We start from the raw sequence: 23,360 nt of genomic DNA, 5'->3' as shown, positions 1-23,360 counted from the left end.
CAAAATGTCAAAGTAGGGTTGTAAAATATTTACATATCATTGGTAAATATCTGCTATCAGCTGTCAATATTGGCTCAAATTTTTATGTCGGTTCATCTCTACATTACAACCATACACACACACTCACACCTAATGGCAAATCTGGCAAACCAAGTTACCCAACAGTCATGTTTTTAGAGTATGGCAAGAACCTGGAGTACCTGGAGAGAATCCGGAGAGAACCCAGGGGGAGCATGCAGACTCCATGCAGAAAGACCCCAGACCCAGGATTTGATGCCGGAACTTTCTGGCTGCCAGGCAACAGGGCTACAAGCTGTGCTACTGTACCTTTAAATCCCATTAACATCACTTGTTTCAGATCATTCCCATTACAGTGGGGTATTAGAAAGAATCCCTGGGGACTGAACTCAACTTTTGATTGTGCTTTTTAGCAATTATAACAAACTTTTCAAGAGTGGAGCTAGTTGACATTTTGGCTTCATTGGAGTGAGATTCAGGTGGTCCACTAAAGAAAGAAAAAAGCATCTTTTATGGAAATATGTGCAGCAGAACTCATTGGACTCTATGCACACTTATGTTTATATCCGTTTTTCTGTGGGGTGGCAAGAAGTGGAGCAGTTCCAGGAAAAGTAGGACAGAGGGTCTCGACTGTGACCCAACTACGTAGCAACACGGAGGCAGAATAGGATGGGAAATGGTAGAGCTCCAAACAAAAGATGGGATGTCTGCAAAAGAAAAGATAAAGATACAAAGAGCAAAAGGATGATGAATGAAAACAGTAGGGTGCATGATAGAAAGCTGAAAAGGAAGACTTGAGGAGAGAAAAATAATCAAGGAGAAAGGCAGGAAGGCTTCAGGACTGAGATGGCAGAGAGAAAGAGAGAGAGAAAGGAGGGAGAAAAGGGAAACAAATGAGGGAAAAATGGGACAAAAGGCCAATTATTTATAACTGCATGACAGGACTGGCAGCACAGCTGTGATTTAGCATGGAGCTGAGTTGATGCAGCAAACACACACAAAGCCACCAACAAACCACCGAACAAAACAATGTAGCCAAGAAATCGTGGAGGGCTTATTGCAAGCCATGTCACAGATTGGGTGACCTGAATGTGACCCTTATCTGCCACAGAGCAGGATGCAGTCTGCCCCACACAGCAGCCGTTTACGGTCGCTCCTCATGGGACGAGCATGTTGACTCTGAAATAAAAGATTATGTTCAATATGTGTCACTGGCACAGTTAGAGCCGCTTCTGCTGCAACGCCGGATGTGATTCAGGACTTAAAGCGCCGGCAACGAACGGTGACAGGTTCCAGGACCGCACTGTGCTTTGCAGAAGTATTCATTTTACATTTGATCACATCAGAATCACTAGCTGTAATGTATCCCAATGAGATTTCAACACAAAGTACTCTGAACGGTGTGCATTTGTGTTCAGTCCCCCTGAGTCAGCACTTTGTGAAACCACCTTTTGCTGCAGCCAAAAGGATGTCTTCTGTTTATTTGTCTACAAGCTTTGTATGCATACAGAGCGACATTTTACTCTATTTTTTCTTAGCCCAGTCTCTTTTTCTGGTTATGTCTCCGATCACCCTCCCAGAACATGATTCTGCTACCACCAGGCGTCGCTTTGGGAACGGTGTGTTCAGGGTGATATCTAGTGTTGGTTTTCATACATATGTAACCTTTTTGATGCTCCACAGTTACCATGGTTCCTTCAAAGTTTGCAGTTTAGGTTTGCAGTCGTTCCGTACTCTTTCCATTTTCAGATGACTGAGCAGAGCTGTGTGACATATTCAAAACATTTCATTTAGTTTTATAATCTAAACCTGCTTTCATCGCTGCTCCTTTGTCTTCATGTTGGTCTTTGTTCACTAAAGTTCTCTAATTACAGGAAAATATGGATTTTTACTGACATTAAATCACAGGAATGTAAAATATGTTTATGGGGTAAAGTGTGTGACCCGGGTACGAAGGAGTCGGTACTCAACACGATCATTGGGTCAAATCCCGACCCGATGACCTTTGCCACACATCTTCCTATTCTATCACAACCCACCTTCCTGTCAACTTACAATCAAATAAAAGCCACTTGAACCAAAAATCCGTAAAAAAAAAATAATTTAATTTCTTCTAAAAGCAGTTGATTGCTGTTGATTTCAGTTAGGAGATTAAAAATTAGGTGAACACAACACCTCTTGATGACTACTGTAATAAAATAAATTGAAAACTAGCAATTTATTTCCACTTTTTACTTGTTGTCCGTCTGTGACATAACATCCACCACATTTTGTGGTTGTAATGTGAAGAAATGAGGAAAGTTTGAGAATGAGAAAAGGATCGAGAACGCTTTTGTAGGGCACCATATATTTACCTTATCTATCTTCCCGTTTACGGTTTCTTCCTCACCTTTTGAAAGTTGTTACCGTGTTGAAATCGAAAGCAACGAAAGAAATCTGCGCCTTTATCTTCCTCTGCACCATCTTTACCCTCACTTGCCCGTCTTATCTCACCCATCTCCACCTGTGTTCATCTCTCTGTCAGGTGGAGGAGTTTAAAAATGACCCCAGCCCCTCCAAGTGTCTCCACTCCGTCTTCAACGTGGACACCGGCGACGAGGTTTACACCTACGGCGACTATCACCACCTACAGGTGAGTCGGCGAACAGCCAACTGCAGAAATGAGCCAGCTTATCTTATTTTTGCTACATTCTAAATATTCAGATTAATGACGATGGGGAGCGGAAAAAGTTCACTTTCAGATCAGAAGTTAGGATGGGTAAACCTTGTTAAAGATGAAACGGCGTGAATAAATTAGCAAATAAATGACACATTATAAAGTATTAGTTGTGCAGCCTTTCTCTCTCTCTCTCTCTCCATGAGAGGCGAATGTGCTTTAAACTGGTGCTCAGACAGTTTATTCTTCTGTCAATGGTATTGAAAGAGGTCAATTTGGAGCGCTGCGTTTGGATGGAGCCTGTACTTCCAGTGAAGCGAGTCCAATTCAGGCGAGAGAGCCAGAAATTGAAAAATCAAAATAAGGCTGCAAAGTTGCCACGCTGCGACAAAGACGCTGAAAAATCAACAAGAGCATATAGAAGTGAAGGATTTGCTCTTCACATTAAGTCCTTTGCTGTTGTTTCTTTTCTTTCACTTTATTATTGATGATGTCTCTGTGTTACTTCTTCTAGCTAACATAAAATCTTTCTTTTTTTTTTTTTTGCAGTATGCAATGGTTTTTGGCTGAACTGTCAGATTTGAGAATAGCACGCAGCAAATGACAGTAATTTCTCTAATGGTACTTCACTCCCAACCTTTTCTGTCGTCGCTGTAGATCGATGCGGTTTCTCTGTTCCTGCTGTACCTGGTGGAGATGATCTGCTCCGGTCTCCAGATCATTTACAACACCGACGAGGTAAACGAGACACCAGAAAGCACAAAAAAAAAAAAAACAAAGCAATTAGAAGCTGGTCCAAACATTTTATAAGCATGTGGTTAAGTAATTACATATTCAGTTGTAATAAATTTTCTCATTTAGGTTTGTTTTCCATCCAGTGAACTTCTCTGCTTGATTTATTTAAAAAGACATGTTTATATTTATATATGAATTTTAATGGAATTTGAAAATGTGCTTAAATGGAAACCTAACAAAGCTATAGAAAACCCTGCACACTAATCTAAACTATTCAAACGTTATATATACACATTGTGAAACAAGACACCAGTCAAGTAAAATGGATAATTACAGATCAAATTATTTCTACATTTGTAATAGCAGAGCGATGAAACACCACAGATGTTTTAGAACGTTTGCTATTTATTACACATGAAGAGGTTGCAACCGACTATCAGTTACTGTATGAAATTAAATTCCACTTATCGAGCAAATTAAATAAAGAGAGCTGTCGCAAATTAACGCAATTGTACGTCAAGTATCCTCAGCCGTAGAAAAGTAAACAGCTGAAGTAGCTTTAGTTTAAAACTGTAAAGAAAAGTCACTGGGTAACAAAACTAAGGCATAAAAATGTAAACAGCATGACTGTCTTTAGCCACTTGTGCCAATCTCAAGACACACAAGTGCTGTTCTAATAGTAGAGGTCCATTAAAGGGTCTTGCTTTAATTTTTATCTACATTTAAATATAAAGAATCACTTCCAACTTTTATTATATGAGCTACAACTATTTTTAATTTCCCTCTGGAAATCTAAATTTTCTAAATATAAAAAAAAAAATGTTTTCTACATCTGTACTTTGTCAAAATATTACCTCCCAGTGAGATTTTAAAGGGACAGTTTTATGTAAAAGCGACTTTTTGGGGGGCTTTGCTTTATGTCATAATGTTATTCCCTCATGAAAAACAGAGCAGTCCTCTCCCTGTGACTCTCCTACTTGGCTCCTTCAGACTAGTCAGAGCAATTAGCAAACACCTGGTGGAACTGCAGATCTGCTGAGCTCATTATACGAGCAGCTTCTCAGTGAAACTCTAAAAACGTTGTTAAAGGGTTAATAGAGGAGCTGTGCTGTGATGGCTTCCTGAAGGCGAAGTTTCAGAAAGAGCAGGGTTTTTTAAAGAGACAGAGGCCCAATTTCAAGGCATAAAATTACAAAATAAAATTTATTTTATGTAATATTTTATATATGTATATAGCATTATTTTTAGCAACTGAAGTTAACATAGTTCCTTGATGGTGTTATCTTACAGCACAATGTGCCTGGATAACATATTACTGCCCCTTTAAAAGTATGTGATAGGAACTGTAGGTCTCCAAATTTGGGCTTATTTGAACTAAACTCTCAGCAGATACCACAGATCTGACATGAAAGCAGAATTGGAGGGGGCAATATCTCTCTTTCACATGGTTTCTTGCCTTTATAGTCTCTCTGAAATGCATAGTTAACTTCACCAGGAAAAAAACATTTAGATGATCTCCGTATGGAAGTCTAAATGTCCTCCTGGGAAATGATCCGTTCACATTTTATTTGAGTGATTCGTGCCTTTATTACCTAAAATCTGTCTCTCCCTGTACATTGATTTATCTGTCCAGCATGTTTTTATTTTCATCTTCAGCTCTTAATAAAACAAAAATAGACCTAGCTGCTTGTTAGGTTTCCATAGCGTGCCTTTTTTTTATTTTTTTATTTTTATTGTGTGGCCTCTAGGAGCAACAAGAACATCATTAATTCAGTTAGCTTAACAACCGGCTCATTCACAGCTTTACTTACTGCTACAGAGCAGTGAAATTTTTGCCCCTGGTAGAGAAATTCATTTGTTTACTAAATTGAGCTCATCTGAAGAAAGCAGAAATGTGGTCAAATATTATTCCGCTGAGCAATTAATGCATGCTGCCTGCACTTTGTTTAGACGCCCAAACGCACACGCGTATCACCTTGGTAACCTCCCGTTTTTCTCCATTTCTTACCATTGACAAAACAAATTAACAATGCAATGTTTTATGTTTATGAGGGCAGCCGTGGCTGTGCAGCAGCTTTTTCTGCCTGGTTAAACAGCGCTTACCAAATTGCATAATTCAAACCGAAGCGGCCTGCGCCCCAAACCCCGTAATAGCAAACATCAGATCCACTGAGCAGGAGCTTTTGTGATTGCTGCTCCCACTGAAAGCTGTTTGAAATGTATTTCATTCAGACTAATCACATTAGTGCCGTATTTATTAGCTTGTTGTAAGCTGTCACTGCTTGTGAAGTCTGTGGGCTTCCTCTAGGCCGAGCCTGGAAGGAAGCTGCATTGCAGTGTTTTATTTTTTCTTTTTTTATTTTCTTGCAATTGCAAAGAAAGGCTGCGCACGTCTCCTGAAGAAGAGATTCACTATCAACCTTCTGCCAGATGTCATTTTCAGTCTCACGATGCATGAAATGCTGCGACTCATTACCCCCTGCATCTTTTCTTTTTTGCATTTTTTTTTTACACTTAACAAATCTGGTGTTTTGTAAAAGTGTTCATCCTCGTTCATTTGGATTGACCCTATGCAAAATAACGCACAATATGATGTGTATGTCCATTCTGTCTGCCTCTGGTACCCTTTGATAAATCCAGTGGAATTAGGGGATTCAAAAATCACCTAATTATTAAATAGCATGTCTTTAATCTGTGAAGGCCGCTGAGTTTTGTTAGAAAACATTAGTAAACAAACTGCATCATAAAGGCTAATACAGCAGACGGGTCAGGGAGAAAGTTTTGCACTTTTAGGTCATAAAGCAATCATTAATGTGTTTTCCAGGCACATTTTACAGCATAATCAATAAACTCTTAACTTCAGTTCTTATAAAAAAAATGGTGCATATATATCAAACAAAACAAATTTGACTTCATAATGGTACTTCACTAAATAGGGCCTCTGTTTCTTTAAAAACTCCTGCTCTTTCTTAAGCTTCTGCTTCAGGAAGTCATCACAACATGGCTCCTCTATTGGCCCTTTAACAAAGTTTTTACCAGCAGAAGTAGCTCGGCAGATGTGCAGTTCCAGCAGGTGTTTGCTAATTGCTGCTGGCTAGTCTGAAAGAGCCGAGTGATGGGCTCCCTGTGAGGCAGAAGCTCGGAAGTTGGAAACTGCAGCTCTGAGGAGGAGCTTTGTCCTCGAAGGTGGAGCTACCTCCACCCATGTATTTTGCACAGCTGAATGGTTGCCATGGGAGATTAAAGTATATCTCAAACCTACACAAATGAATCAAAGCAACACTCCATGTCTGTTTTTGATGAGGGAATAACATTATAACATGTTAAAAAATGACGAACATTTACTTTATGAGACTGATCTTGTTTCTTTCAGTTAACTAGTGTTGGCATGTAATGTCGCCAACCCCAGTTGACTTCACAGAACATTTACAACTTGCCTGACAGTCACAGATTCTTGAAAACATCTCTGCGTTTTTCTGAGATCTGTGGGTCTCACTAGTTGGAAACCTCTACTTCCTGTTTATTACTGCTGTGCATAACACCAACATCTGACATTATCACGCTTTGATTCGTCCTAAACCAGTTGATGAAAACATACATAATTAATGTTTACATTTTAAAAATATATATTTTTGCGACATTTTAAAAGTTTGACAATTGAAGGGACACACACCCAATGACACTAACCAAACATTCAGAGATACAGTGGATTAGATAAGATGAAGGTATTTTCATGTGTCCGGATGGTCCAGTCAAAGTCCAAGTCTATGTTCAAGTGAAAATCTATTTTTAAGTCTCTACATTACAGAGAAATACCCCCGAAGGCCTGGGTTACACATCAGTGTAAAATTGCTTCTATTACTATTGACTATAATGTAGTATGAGTGGGGGATTAATATAAATCCACTCCACATTTTAGATTTTAAAAACTATCATTTTGAGTTGATCTTTCTTATATAAATTGATGAAAGTTTGTGGTTACGATTTCCCAAACATGAAAAAAGCTCATCTAAAAGTAGAAAGTACTCAGCTTTCCACATGCATCCCGTGTTCACAAACTCCGTCCCCAAACAGAAGCAGGATTAGTGATCTGGCATCAGTAAGACAGAGCGGCTTGTTTGGCCAGTGGGCAGTAACATTCATTAAGATACCATTAAGATACTAAAGAGTTCCTCTCGTTAATCATTCAAGTCATAAAACCCCAAATAAAGTACGCAGCAAACACCTTTCTCATTCTTCCTGCTTGGCCTCCTTCTCAAACTGGCCTATTTAAAACCTGCGCAGGCTCTTTCTCTTTTACTCGTTCTTTCTATCTTTTCCTCACCGTGCCATTTCAGATTAAACCTCCCGTCACTCGTGTACACATGAAAGCACAGTCGTGTTCAGGTCTTTTTAATGATGCAAGACCAGAAAGTCTTCGCACTTTTTTTTTCCAACGTCTTGCATCTAGTAGTCAAGGTTTTGACATCTCACAGGTCGTAGCAGTGTCTTTAAATGACACGTGCAAGAAAAGATGGAGGCTACATTTAGTTGTAGTTTAGTAATACATCACCAATACATTGGCAAGAGATCGAAGACAGGCCGTGTTTCCGATTGTTGATCTGCAGGGTAAATATCCAGACAAATCTGGATTTGTATCAAATATTGGAACTCGTTTTCAAAAGGAAAAGCCTGATCGTCTTTTCAAGTTCTAAATGCTACTTTGGGGTTTTAAATATTGCCAACAAGTGAACATTGTGTTGTAAGAATGGGTCAACTCTGTTTTTTGTTTTTTTTGTTTTGTCTTGTTTTTTTTTACTGTTACCTTCACGTATACTAATGGTACACTTTATGAGTTAGTTAAAACCTTGTCTGTAGCTGCAGGGAGAGTTTCACCTTGAGTGCTGATGAGAAATCAGTTTTCTCCTGCTCTTCGATAACCTTAGTAATCAGCCTTACATCCTTCATCCCAGATCAATACAGAAGGTCATTCGGTATTGTATAATCGTGTATTGTTGTGTCCTGTGTGTTTGTATCAATGTGTGGGTGCAGCATAAATCATGTGCTGCGATTGCTTTTTTTTTTTTTTTTTCCATTTGGGAACATGTTTACGACCACCAGCTCCGACTCACTCAGTGTGTGTAAGTGTGTGTGTGTGATTGTGTGTTGTGTTTGCTCCCTGTTTTCCCAAGCCTTTCTGTTTTTGATGTTTTGATGTTTCTGTTTTTGCCGCTCAGGTTTCCTTCATCCAGAATCTGGTGTTCTTTGTGGAGAGAGCCTACAGGGTGCCCGACTACGGCATGTGGGAACGAGGCAGCAAATACAATAACGGCAGCACAGAGCTGCATTCCAGGTCAGTCAGTCTGGAACAAAAGGCTCATGAAGATTTTCTGGAATAAAAAAAAAAAAAAATCCTATAACATGTTAAAACATGGGCTGCACAGTGGCGCAGTTGGTAGAGCTGTTGCCTTGCAGCAAGAAGGTTCTGGGTTCGATTCCCGGCCTGGGGTCTTTCTGCATGGAGTTTGCATGTTCTCCCTGTGCATGCGTGGGTTTTCTCCGGGTACTCCGGTTTCCTCCCACAGTCCAAAAACATGACTGTTAGGTTAATTGGCCTTTCCAAATTGCCCCTAGGTGTGAGTGTGTGTGTGCATGGTTGTGTGTCTCTGTGTTGCCCTGCGACAGACTGGCGACCTGTCCAGGGTGTACCCTGCCTCCCGCCCGAAACGATAGCTGGAGATAGGCACCAGCAACCCTCCCGACCCCCACTAAGGGAAAAGGGTGCAAGAAAATGGATGGATGGATGGATGTTAAAACATCAAGGACAAATTTTTGTTTTCTAAACCAAAGGTTTGTCATAATTTTCCTTATTGTGCCAATCAAACTATTATTCGAAAACACACAACTGTGTTTCTCTGGAATTAATTACAATAAAATAATCATTACAAATAATAGTAGACATAGTAAACGCAAAGGGATGAAAACTAAATGGATACAGCGTGTATCTGTGTTAGCTCTGTTTATGTAGGTATCAGACTTCAGGCCTCAATCTATGGAAGTCTGAATGTCCAAAAAGTAGAGGTGGGCAGATCAATCCAAAATATCGATAATATCAATATCACATTTGTATCAGTATCTCTATTATTACCCTATGGTTGCTCAAATAAATCTGAAAAATCCTGATTATTCTTCTGTTTTGAGTCATTTGATGTTAATGCACAATGATATATACAGAGAGGAGGGGCTTAGTGCTGTCAATCATCCTCATGTAAATGTGCTAATGGTGGAAAAACAACTTACCATTACAGGAAAACTGATTATCCACCTACCTAGCATTAGCATTTATGACAGGCGGTGCTAGCTGCAGCGTAGGAAGCGGAGGGGAGGATTGAAACAACGCCACACAAAGAGTCATTGACAGCACTAAGACCCGCCTCCTGACTCTGACTGGTTGTTTTTATTTAGCACTGGAGAAAACAGAGGACCTTGATTTATTTATATATTTATTTTATTTATTAATTTTCATAGACTACCTCATGCCATACCATCACGACTTAGTGACAGTTTCAACAAATGCGTAAAAAAAAAAATAATGTGACCTACTTATTGACCTACTATAGCTTTAAGAATGCGAGAAACCCTAACACAGATCTTTATCTCATTGCCTATTTGTTGCAATGGGCAACAAAGCAACAATCAGAAATAAGGCAAGTAATCTCCATCCAGAAAAACTGCACAGGAAGAGTTCAACAATCCGAACGCTGGTCGTTAAGCCCTCATGTCCGAGCTGCAGCTCCTCTGTTCTGACCCGCTGCAGGGAGCTTTTGTTACCTGCTTCTAACTAACTTATCATCCAAGGTCAAACTCGCCTCCCTCTCCTCTATCAGCGTCTTGATAAAGATCCTCAATTTCTGCCATGGCTTATCTCCTGGAAGCATGTTTTTTCTTCTTCTTTCCCTCTGACAATCCAACACTATTGGCAGCAGCTTGCCAAGATATCCCGCGGGGGAGATAACTAATTCAATGTGTTTCTTGTGCTTCTTGCTGCTACGCTTTTGATTTTCACAATTAGCGACCGAGTTTCTACATGTAGTTGTGTAATAGCAACTCGGATGCTGTGCGTAAATTGTAAACAATGAGGCTGACTTGTTTTAAAGCAGTTATATGTAAACTAGATCTCAAAATGAACGGAGAAGTCCTTTTCTCTGCTTGTGGGTTAAATAGAAATGAACTGGAAAGCCTGTTTGCATTGGGGAGAGGATTTATTTGTACATAGCAAATGACTAACTTTTGCCTCTGGAGAACGTTTTATCGTCACGTCCGATCTATTAAATAGATTTAAGATTGAAGATAAATTTGACTGAAAGAAGCATGTCTAATCCCACCAGCATTGTTTCAGGTTTTAATGAGTCAGATGTAATCGGATGCACACTGTTCAGCATCTGCCTGTTCCTTCAGAGCCATAGGAAAATAACTGTCAGTGTATTGCCTTTGTACAAATATGAAAGTGTAACATTCACAATATGATTAGCAGATAAGCTAGGCTGCCACTCTTGGCTCTGACAGTGCCATGTGTGCAGCACTAAGAGAATTAACATTACATTTATAGATGGTCAGTTAAGTATTAAAAATTAAGTATTAAAAATCAACAAGGACATTAACATATCCCACGAAACCCAAGAGAACACTGTAAATCACGCCACTGATCCCAATGAACAGGCTCTATTCAGAATGGGAATGTCGAGATTCCCTTAATTTCCTCACTTTTAGACCGACATTGCACATTCTTCAATATGTAAGAAAAGTTGACAAGTTTGACCTCTAGCTTTAGTATTTGTATTGATATTTATTATGTAATGTATTGAGAATTTATATTTCAAGTTTGAAAGTATGAAAATGATTATAGAGTGTAAATTTGTTCCTCTAGTGTACACTTTGTAGTTGTTCATTGTTCCAACTGCTGTTTTACTGGCAGACCAAAACAGTATCAGTAGAGCTTTTCTTGGCTTTTTATGCACATATAAACTGTTTCTAAAGGCACTTTTCAATTTCTTATCATTTTTCTAATAAACCCTGATCCTGCTTTGATCTGTGTTTTTGCACTGCAAACAGGTAAAGCGGCAATAATATGAGAAATGTTTTTTTGAGGTGTTTAAAGACGTTGTGACTGGCTTCATTTCTTTAAACGTGAAGCGTTTCCCCATTTTTGAGCCGATTATATTTGTGTTGCTCTGCAAACATCACTGCTCGGCTCTTATCTTACATTCTGAAAGCTGCAGCTTTCAGAACGTTCTGTTCCCTGGTAAAGCTTCCACTAACTTGTAATTAGCCAAGAAAGTTCTTGCTGTTAAAGTTGGTGGCTTGCCCTGCCCAAAATGAAGCATTTGCAACTAAAATAATGTTTTGTTTTGTTTTTTAACTAATTTTGAGTAGAGGTTGTGTCAGCGTTTCGGTTTGCTGGAAGCAGAATTCAAAAGGACTTGAGATTTTGTTTTGTTGTAGTAAAACAATGTGGAGGTAATCTGTGCAGAAGGAAATATTTTTCCATTGTGGTTTCTACACCAACAAACTCTAGTTTGTTTCTACACCAACAAACTTGTAGAAACAAGTCTGGTTGGTTTTGGGAGGTGTGAGCGTGTAATCGAACTCTGGTGCGAATCAAAAACACGGATTATGGTTCACCTGAACACCAAGGTTTCTGTTCAGTTGACGGGAACTCTGGCGCAGTTGAATTCATTTCTGAATGCCGAGCGGACCGGAGACCGCACCAACGCAGCAGATTTCCCCTTTTGCATTCACCCAGAATGCAACCAAAACAAACGGGCATCTGTCAATTTCAAGAGAAATCCTACAACCTCTAAAATCTGACACCACTTCAGTTTTATTCACATTTTATTCAAGATGTGCTCAGTGTCTTCTTCAGAGGTTTTTGCGTTGCTTCCTTTAACGGTTGTTGTTACAGCGCCGCCACAGACGATGGAGTGAACAGGTTGCTCTAAGGTATTTGATTTGTTTCACAGTGCAGTGAAAATGCAATTTTGATTCCCAATCAAACCATGTCTGCCAGACTACCAGGTGTGAAAACACTCTTTGATGGTTTACACAGCAATGATGGTCACTTTAAATGATCCTGGAAAAACAATTTGAAGAGGATTTTTAAACTTTCTTTGCTTAAAGAAAGTTTTGACTTTGCATTTAACTCACCTGAAATGCTTAACTTCCACTGCTTGGGTGAAGCATCTGCAGCAACATCAGAAGTCGTCTTCACTTTTCCTCCAGATCTCCCGTCTAATTTTCTTTCTGGGCTCCAATCTCCACTTGGTAGAAATGGAGACGCAGCAGTGAAATGGATTTGCTTTTTATCTGCATTGCAATCACAGCGGTCAGTCACTGTGAAATCCATATATTCTTTATTTATGATTTTCCGTTTTTTTTTTTTTTCTGAAGAGACGCTTTATTTACACCAGACTACAATCTCAAGAGCCTTCAGCTTTATTAAGTCCTGCCAGATCTGTAAGATCACGATTTGAATTGGGCAGCGTTTTATGAAAGCAGTTGGGTTAATTCAGACAGAAAAAATATTACAGTATTAAACACTGTAATACAAAGGTTATTGTTTCAGCTAATAACCTTCAGTGTGGTTATAATGTGGTTAATATTTGGTGTTTCTTCTCATTCCAGCTCTGTGGGTCTCGCTAAAGCTGCTCTGGAGGCCATCAATGGATTCAACCTGTTTGGAAATCAGGTATTTGAACTTCACTCCATGCACATATTTTTTTTCTGACTGAATAAAAGTTAAATGCACTACTTCTGAATTCAAGAACGCCCGGGTCTGTTTCAGCAGATACTTTATGTTTGCACACACTGTGATCGATGGCCGCAGTTGATCCCGGTTTGGCTCCCCCGCCCGCCCTTTCGCTAAATCCATTAGTGCGCATATTTATTTATTTTTTCTTGCTTTGTAAGACAGAAAAACGGAGTCATTCATTAGACCTGTCAATGGATTAGAAGTAAAGATATTTTTTTTCCCTCTCGTTCTTGTCAACAATTGGACGGGACCCAGGATTAGCTTATCTGGCCATTAAATCCCCCAGAAGTTTAGAGAGTTCCTAAGATCATTATTCGTCGCTGCAGGTTTCACTGCAAAGCTCCTGGTTGGTTTCTTGTCTCCTTTTTCAGACTGCTGTGAAAAAGAAAAGGTTTTTGGACCGATCTGTCAGCTAGAAAAAGGAATCGGTCAATTTCGCTTTGATTGGCTCTGATCGATGACTGACAGGTCAATGGCTGCTAAATGCATGTCAGAAAAAGAACAATCTACTGAATGATGGAAGCAAAACGGACATTCAGAAAATACAAAAATTGTTGAACTAATATCATGGGAAGGATTATTGGTGTATGAATTTTTTATAAAAAAATAAAAAATAACAAAGTTATGTGGAATGTACTAAAAGGCAACAAATTGGCGCCAATTTATGTTTTCGCATCCACCTGAATAATATGTAGTTGCGACCCTGCTAAAAGGTGTAATTGGGAAAAACTGATAGAATACCAAGTGTATAGATTTTTCAGGTGGAAATGATGAGTTCCATAAATTCTCTGTGAATTTGGGGCCAGATAAAATAAAATAAACTTAACAACATAAACTATATAACCTAATGTCCAGACTCTGTTATAAACAGGTGGGATGGAGGTGTGGAGCTGCGCTATGACGTGTTTTACTAGCAGTTAATGTAAACTGAATTGTGTCAAACAATTCAGTTTACATAGTTTACATATAAACTATGTATAACAATAGTTTATATTTGCAGTTATCAACTATTGTTAGGTAGTCAGAATACGTTTTCTACCTCTACCTATTGGTTTCTGGGCACTGTTTTGTTTTCTTGTTTTGCATTTGACTATTTTTAATTGTTTGAAATAAAATAAATAAATGAATCAAACAGTACAGCAACACTTTATTTGAAGGGTTGTGCATAAGACTGACTCCTTTATGTTCATAACATCTGTCATGAACATAAAGTCCCTATGAATGTTTATGACTTGTCATGAAGTGTCATTCGGTAAATAATGACACTTTTAATGCAAAGTTGACACTTTTAATGGAAGTTATAGAACATTAAAAAGCATTAAAAATGCTATTATTTACCAAATCATGTAAAGTTGGCATTTTTAATAGACTTTAGATGCAACTTTTAGTACAACTTTACATTAAAAGTGTCATTATTTACCGAATGACACTTAATGACAAGTCATAAACATTCATAAAGACTTCTTCATGTTCATGACAGGTGTTATGTCATGTTTATGACAGTGTCATGCCAGTCTTATTAAATAAAGTGTATAACCCTTCAAATAAAGTGTTACCGTCAATACAATATAAAATGGTTAAATGTATCAAAATCAAGAAGTCACATCATTTATTGCTTTCAACAGACAGTGCATACTTTACTAAACTGTGTTTTGAGTTTTTTAAATCCTTTAAATGTCAGACATTTGCTTTAGTGCAGAACTGTTATTAATGTTGAACTTAACTCCATGTCTCCAGAGTTCTGCTCCTATCAAAGAGCCTCCATCTTTTGGTTGGAGTTACATTCTTTAAAAAAAAGGAGAAAAAAACAGATTTAAACAGACTTGGAAATTGGCAGGTTGCACCTTACAAGAAACCAGAAAGCAGGCAAAGTCTTATCAGCAACTTTCTACTCAAAATGGGTTCTGTTTTCAAGCTGAGCTTGTTGAATGGATTTACTGACGTGTCAGCTTTATGATCCATGCTGCGCAGAGCATCTGTAGATGTGTGAGTGTGTGTTTCATCAAGTCTGCTACTCCTATGTGGGAATGCTTGTGCACCAGCTTTCCTCTTTCTTATTAATGACCCTTATCAATCTTGATTTCCCAGCTGACTCTCAGCCGTCCAAAACCAAACCAAACTCCCCCAGCGCCTCAAAGCGGAACATTTATTACAAACCACACTCCGCTATCGCACTTATCGCCGACTCCAGACCGTGTGCTTGTGTATCACATTTAGTCTTTATGCCGGCTCAATGGACACTCTGCTTACAGGTCCAGGGATTTTATAGTTTTCCTCCGCTGACCACCCCCGCCTCTGACCAGTTGCAGGGATGCAGCTTTTCTGCTCCAGACAAACTGAACTGGAGAGATAAAACTAATATCATCAGCTTTGAAGGCACATTTACGGCTCCTTGAATCCATGTAAACACCCCTTCTTATTATTTTTCTTCCATATCAGCAGCGCCAGCATGTCTTATGTTAGATTATCCGTTGAGATCTTTCAAATAGTGAATATTTCTTATTAAATTTCTGTTTACCTCCATTTTCTGTGTGGCTTTTTACCGTTTTTATGTTGACATTACATAACATTTTCTGTCACAAAAATATAAAGCACGGTTTTCTTTGTCAGCCATGACGAACAATTTTTTCCAAGAATTAGAAAAACTGATCCAAATTACAATAGTTTATATTAGTGGCAATTAAAAGCGTGTATCTGTTTAATTAGAAGCTCTGCAGGGTTTCCCTCAGTGTATTATAAGCCTGGCGGGCCACCAGGCTTAGCATTGCTTATTTTTTTTACGTTTTTTTAAATGTTTGCATTTTTAAGACTTTCTAGTTGGTATTCAGATATTAATTTTCCAGTCTTCCAATAACACATAATTATCAAGTGATATTTTCATATTTCTTGTCAATCTTAAAAAATGTTTAACTCAAAAATATGACAGGTGGCTTTATGAATGACTGCCGAGCGCCCCAACCAGAGGGCTTTTTTATCGTATTTGATGCAATAAACCAAGTTTTTTTCAATTCCAATCAATTTTGATTAATCAATAAAGAGGAGGCAATTTAATCAGTAGTATTAGACTATACTTTTCCTAATTTTACAGCCATGTTGAGGGAAAACTGTTGATATTTAATGTATTTTGCAGATCAGGGTTTCTGTTCATTTTGCTCTGTGATCAGAACTGTTCAACATCATTACAGTCTTTGTATTTTAGTGGAAATGAGATTTTTAATCCTTCACGTTTTTTTTATTCCTCAGCCTTTGCTCTGAATGTTACTAAAACAAAAGACTCCAAGTAAAAACTTTTTGGATTGAAATTAAGCTGGCATAGCAACAAAAACACATGTTGTTTTCTTATTTGCATATAAACAAAAGCTTTTTGTTCATATTTAAACAAAAAGATATATGAACATCTTTACCCTGCAGACGTACACCGATTGAGGTTTTTTCTCATATAACAATCTGACATATTGTTACTCTGAAAACAAGCAGTTTATATTTGTGCAGACAATCTAATACAGACCTTATGTGTCTTTTCTCACTGTTTTTCTGTTTGTTTTAATTCACCAGATTGTTTTTTTTCTTTCCTTAGTTTCCTGTGAGATTCTGCTTAAATAGCTTAAATGTATATTTCACAGACTTCAGTCACATAAAAATAAAAACAAGAAAAAAAATGGAAGTTAGTTTCACAAAACTGACTGAAAGACTAAATTGATTTCTTTAAAAATATAATATTAGGACATTGTATAACACTAAACATTCATGAAAACATGAAAAAGAGACACAATTGATGGAAGTGCATGCTGGTTCACATCTCCACTGCCTGTCTAGTCCCAGCCATATATATTAACCTTACTTTTCAGGTCTGAATGTGTTCATTGATACTTCTACAGATGTATATAATTCTCTTCTACTTTAAGCCGATTTTATTTTCCACTGGCATGTCGCTCAGCTGCCTCCGTTTCCGTCCAGCAGCGATCGGCACTCTGCAGATTGCCAAAGGAAAGATTGCTGATTTGACTAAAAGCCCAGACCTGTTTGGGGGAAGAAAACCAGATTCTAGCAATATTCATACATTATGCATAAGACTTGCATTAAAAACTGCTTAGCAGGTTTCAGCGGTGACTGGGTTGCTTTTATGTGAGCACAGCTGATGAAGCGGACTGGAGCCGGAAAGGTTTGATCACTTAAAAAAAAAAAACAACCTGAACAGCTTTACTCCCCTCTTCTCCTCCCCTCCTCCTCCGTTTCCTAAAGATATTTAAGTGTAGTGGATGAACAGCCGACATTGTGGTTGTTGCTCTTCATCTCCCTGCGAGGATTTTTGAAGTGATAAAATAACTATCAGTCCTGCGCTGTTCAAACACTCCCACGTTCAACTTCAAACAAGTATGCAAGCCAGAAATATCCGCCCGACTTTGCAGGGAAAACGGCGTGTTTTTGATGTGTGGAGGCATGAGGTGAGAAGTTGAGGGCTTCAAAGCCAAGTGGTTTTATTTATTTATTTTATTTATTTTTTCTTTCTTTCCTCAGATAAATGATGGATGACTTGCCAAGTGTGAATGTTTGTGGGTGTGCGCATTCAGACTGGAACACTATTAGCTGCCACTTTACCTGTGAAGCATGAACAGTTCCTAAGTAACTGTGCTGTTGTTTTGTTTGTTTGTTTTTCCTTGCCCCCGCTGCAGGGCTGCTCGTGGTCTGTGATATTTGTGGATCTGGACGCTCACAACAGGAACCGACAGACCCTGTCCTCCCTGCTGCCCAGAGAGTCTCGCTCACATGTGAGTCAGTCCTGGAAGCCCTCTGTGTCCAAGTGTCCAATCACAGCCGAGAACACCGACCCCAGCACAGGAGCTGAGAACCACTCAGACCTTCACTTATGTCACACAGTTTGATGGATTATATCTCCCATCAGTTTTCTGTTTTACGGATCAGCCCTTCTCTCAGGTTGTACGGTGAAAATTCTAGATCTTCATCATTCTCTCTCGGGATCTTTAGAAATGTCTTGTTTTTCACCAATTAACAATAAAATCACAATATTTGGATTGTGAACTGATAAATCAGCATTACTGTCAGTATCGGTCCATGTTTGTAGATATTTAAGATATTTGGATCGGTCTGATGAGTAAAACTGGTTCTGATAATAATAACCAATGTAGGGCTGAAACGATTCCTCGAGTGATTCGAGTACCTCGATTATTAAAATTCCTCGAGGAAAATTGACCTGCCTCGAAGCTTCGTTAATTTATGTTTTATCATTTAGCGCACCGTGTTTCAGCCGGAACATTATTTGCGTTGAGCGGAGCTCTGACTTCCACCTCTGAGTTGTTGACGGAAGCTACGTGTTAGCGGCATAACGTCCAATCTTCAAGTTCGGCCCGCGGGGATTTTACTGATTGGTGATAATTCCGGGTTTTCATCGTTTTTGTGGGACCAATAAACATCCTTAAAATGACCGGCGCGATGCCGGGAGTTCGGCAGCCTTTCTGCTCCGGAGCTGCTGGTTGAACGGCGGGAAGAAGCTGAGGAGGATTTCTACAGGTGAGCGGAGAGACTGAACACGGCGGGCGGCTGAGGGTTGATGCTTACAGGGTAAGAGCAGCTTTACGGACGAACCGCACAATAAACTTATATCATCCCGGTCTGAACAAACGGGAGGCGGAACATGGCTGGTAGATGAGTTTCTGAACAGAGGAGCCGTAAATATCCCTTATTGCTCCCCCGGTCTACAAAAAAGTAACTGGTAGGGAAGCTCAAATGTGGAAAAAATAGACTGATGTTGATATCCGATAGTAACACTGGTGTTATGGAATATTTACCAATATTTTATTTCATAATTGTTTTTATCCGATTACTCGATTAATCGTAACAACAATTAATCGTGCTGCTGCCGCTAGTCTGAAGGAGCTGAGTGGAGATTGGTTCCCTGTGAGGTGGGACGTCGACTGGGACTGAAGCTTCAGCCTTCAGAGAAATATGCAGTACTTTGTATGATGGTGTTAAGCTGTAGCCTAATGGCTGCCACTGGAGATTAAAGGATTTCTCAAACATATATGAATAAATTAAAGCAGAACTCCAGCTCTGTTTTTGATACGGAAATGACATGACATGAGATAAAGCTAAAAAAAAGTCAATTTTGCATAAACCCTGCCCTTTAGTAAAGGAGTGTATATTTATCTGTGAAACACCACCACTATGTAGAGGGTAATGTTTTTACTGTTGACAAAAATGTCCATTAATTGCTTTATAATTACATGAACAAATCCAGCTGCCTGCTTTCTTCCTCCAGATCATCTCTCATCCTGTCGTTTCCAACCAGCTCCAATTAACAAACAAGTTTCACCACTTCTTCTTATGCTTTTGACAAAATGCAAACAATCACAAACTGCTCCAGGCAACTCGCCTCGTTATTAATATTATAACAGCTACGCAGAGCACAGGCAGGCTGACACTTTTCTTGCGACTAGCTGGTAGCGAGTTAAACAGACAAAGTAGGCTCTGTGCTGACGACTCCAAAAACATCCTGCTGAATGATAATTAATTTAGCATTAGCAGCAGGAAGACTGAGTGCTGACTCCAGGAGGGTTCTTTTAGGATTTAACTCGACCTTCTTTTCCCTCGTTCTGCAGGTGGTGGAAACAGAAAAACATCAGTGTGTGTTTGCAAGGGGAAAAAAACAGGAAAAGTCGGTTCACTAATGCAAGATAATTTATTTAGATAAATATACATCTTTGCGCCACGTCTGCTGCCGTGTCAGTCTTGTCAGGGTAAAACAGAATGACTGCAGTGGTGCTGCGAATTTAAACTTAAAGTTTTATCGCAATATTCTGGGATGCTGTTGTGATTGCGATAAAAGGGACATTACATTTTAATTCTTTTACTTGGAAAAACATACCAATTTGTCAATTCATTTTGTAGGACACCAGTCAGATTATGTGTGATTTGTATCACTAAACTGCATATATTAACTACATCTAATCATATTTTCAAATTTATTAAGTTTTGATACTCTCATTGATCATTTTTCTTGAGAAAATAGTCAAGCTAACACTCCCGACAGTACGGACAGGTTTAAGCATCATCAATTGGAATTTGCCGTGGAAACAATAAATAAAAATGATTATTGTCATGATAAATGATAAACGATACAATACACGCCCAACCCTACTTTGATGTAACACTTTTGGCAACATTATGGAGTGATTCTCTGTGAAAAGCCATATCTCCATTTGCTCATTTTAAGAGCATTTTTGCCTACCAGGACTTTTGTTTTTATTCTCTCCCAAACTGTAGCCTGCCACACACGCACACACGCACGCACACACACACACACGTCAAAGGCTAATCGCACACATCAGACGAACCCACACCCCCGTGTCGATTCTAAATTTCAATTTTGAGCCGCGTTTCTCCCTTTCAGTCGATCATTACGCCACCTGTGCTGCTGATTGTTCGGCGTTCAGAAAGATTTAGCGAAAGTGAGAGGTGGCCTCACGGCAAATGTGAGGATGGGGGGGGTGTGAAACAGAATCAGGAAAAGAAAGTAGGGGCAAAATTATTTCCTTTTTTTCACTCCACCTCTTGCAGACACTTCAGTGATCACATTTGTATGTATTTGTGGGTGTGTGTGTCTGTGAGAGAGAGTGTGTGTGCTGAATGTGTCGGGCAGAAAAGCCACCTGTCAGTATTTGAGGAATCAAATGAGTGTAATTAGAGGATCAGAGGGCCGTTTCAGCCATGTTAGGCTGACATTAAGGGGGAGGAAGCAGTGAAGGGGTTGCAACAGTGCAGGATTATGTCAAGATAAAGATACTAATACCATATCGGTGCTGCTTGTTGTGCGTCAAAGGATCCAATTTCAATATTCGGTCGCCCGTACGAGGTTCTGCTCTGCTCTTTGTCGAGCGACAGTAGCCAAGCGGTTTACCTTGTCAATATGCACACTGGAGTTGTAATGAGATGTCAGATAAAAGGGCCGGGGCTAAATGCCTCTGCCCCAGCCTTTGTTCCTGCAAAGATCAGCGCAAATTGAGAGAGAATCCAATACAAAGAAGCATCAAGCAGACCTGGAGAGAGACGCACTCGGTTAGCCGCTTGTTGAATGAACTCATCGCAGCTCTGAGGAAACTTATTGTCCAGGCAGCCGAGTCTATTCATTAAGAAAACGCAGGAGCTTTATTTTTGGAAACCCGCGCCTGATTGATGAAGTGAAATTATTTCTGGTTGCTCTATGTGAATGAGGGCTCTCCCCCCCCCTGCTCAATACGTTGTGTAGTCATAGTGGCCTCTTAAGTCAAATGACATTGTTTATTCCTAATGAGTGGTTCTGTTACAGTTCAGTCAGATGCGGTTCGTCCATTTGGAAGAAAATTAAAACAGAAATATTTTTAGCCTTTATTAGTGCCGACTTATAATGAGAGCTGAAACATTTAGTCAGATTAATTGTAATGAATCAAGTATTGAAATAATCGTCAACTAAATTAGTAACAGATTAGTCGTTTACTGGAGTATATTGTCTTATAAATGACCAGTTGCTGAAACGGCAACATATTCAGAGCAAAAGCCAAATATTATTTTAATTTTTTAATGGCTATTATTAATATTTGTTTTTTAATCAAGTGGCATAGTTTTAGTTTGACCTGGTTAAAATTTTGTAAAAAAAAAAAGAAAAGAAAAAAAAATCTTCAATTAAGCACCTTTTCGTATCCAGTTAATGATCTGATAATCCAACAATAATCAACAGATCAGCTTTATGATGTGTTGATGTTAAGACTAAGCTTTTCACATTTTGATGTTATAAGTATTATTTTTAGCTGCTCATGGATCCTTTGCTTCAAATGAGCAAGCATACTCTGCTTTCTTATTTGAAAAAGGAATTGACTTACATTATTTGCATTTTGAATCTGTTGTATAAAATAAGCTCAAGAGGTTACATGGCAAACTGCAGAATCCAATCAATTGTGAAAATAATAGATGGAATAATTGATAACTAAAATAATCAGTCGCATCCCTACTTCTGATGCTGTTAAGTTGAGACTCTGCCAGCGATTTGCTGTGTTTCGTCTGACAGAACACCGACGCCGCCTTGCTCCCGACCATCAGCTACCCGGCCTTTGCGGTCGATGATGACGCTCTCTGCAGCCAAACACTCGACAAGATCATCCGGAAGCTACGAGGCAAATATGGCTTCAAGCGTTTCCTGCGCGACGGCTACCGCACTGCGAACGAAGACCAGAACCGCCGCTACTACAAACCTGCCGAGATGAAGGTGAGTGTTAGGACTCCAGGTGGGATTCTTCTTTATGTTAAATGGTTGTTCAAAGAGTTCTGGACTGGTCATACACAGTTGTTGTTGTTGTTGTTGTCCTTTTGGCTCCTCCCACCATTGGGTTGTCATGGTACTACAGCCGCCTGCAGCTGCTCCGTTTCACACCCAATGATTGGCCTCACTATTTAAGTGAATATATTTGTTTAAATATATTTAAATGTATATTTATATTTAAATATATTTGATATATTAATATAAAAATATATTAAAACAAATATATGGATTTGTTTAAATGACAGTACGATGTTTGCCAATATCACAAAGTATACCAATCTGATTTTGATTCAGTATAATTCACAAATCTGCGATACATTGTGCCTATCTAACGCAGCCAATTACATCTCTTTCAACTCACAAAAACATTTAAAAGAACTTTCCCCCCTAAGTTCCTACAGACATTGAAATAAAAGTTCAAAATTTCAAAATAAGACATCCTAAACTTGATGATATAAATTAACGTTTTGAATCATATCGTGAATCATTTAATTTGTATATATCAATGTATAGCTACACCCCTACTTAGCAGGTGTGGATTTTAAATGCTGATGTCATGTTTTGTGGTAAGCTTCTGACCCACATACGAGAACTCTCAGGAAACTGTTCTAAAGTTTGGCAGGTTTATTAAAATACAGGAAGCTGCGTAGATTTCTGGTCCTTTCTGGTCCAGGGGGGGGTTTAACTCCGATATCGGAGCAGTAGGATGAATGTCTCAAGGTGAGATTCGGGAAACAATCTTACTGGTTGAATAGGATTGTTTGAATCCAGAGAGAAGTGAGGAGTTGACAGCAGAGGATTCAAGGGCGGACAGGTTGAGTAAATCCTGGAGGATCAGATCCAGGAGGGAACAC

The 23,360-nt window shown here is 39.1% G+C and overlaps 1 protein-coding gene across 3 annotated transcripts in view; it reads left to right on the top strand.

Annotated features, from left to right (window-relative positions):
• phkb (phosphorylase kinase, beta) overlaps positions 1–23,360 on the top strand; it is a 109,667-nt gene that overhangs the window by 23,738 nt on the left and 62,569 nt on the right. For all 3 annotated transcript variants that reach the window (XM_008404873.3, XM_008404871.2, XM_008404872.2), the window contains 6 exons: positions 2,543–2,650; positions 3,332–3,412; positions 8,626–8,741; positions 13,070–13,133; positions 17,870–17,965; positions 22,255–22,452. In XM_008404873.3, the coding sequence (XP_008403095.2) occupies positions 2,543–2,650; positions 3,332–3,412; positions 8,626–8,741; positions 13,070–13,133; positions 17,870–17,965; positions 22,255–22,452 (663 nt within the window). The remainder of the gene's footprint in view (positions 1–2,542; positions 2,651–3,331; positions 3,413–8,625; positions 8,742–13,069; positions 13,134–17,869; positions 17,966–22,254; positions 22,453–23,360) is intronic.

This window comes from Poecilia reticulata, chromosome 3, assembly GCF_904066995.2.
Source record: "Poecilia reticulata chromosome 3, P_reticulata-male-v2, whole genome shotgun sequence".
NCBI classification, from domain to species: domain Eukaryota; kingdom Metazoa; phylum Chordata; class Actinopteri; order Cyprinodontiformes; family Poeciliidae; genus Poecilia; species Poecilia reticulata.
Note: the sequence above shows the minus strand (reverse complement) of the source record. Positions and strands in the feature narration are given on the sequence as shown.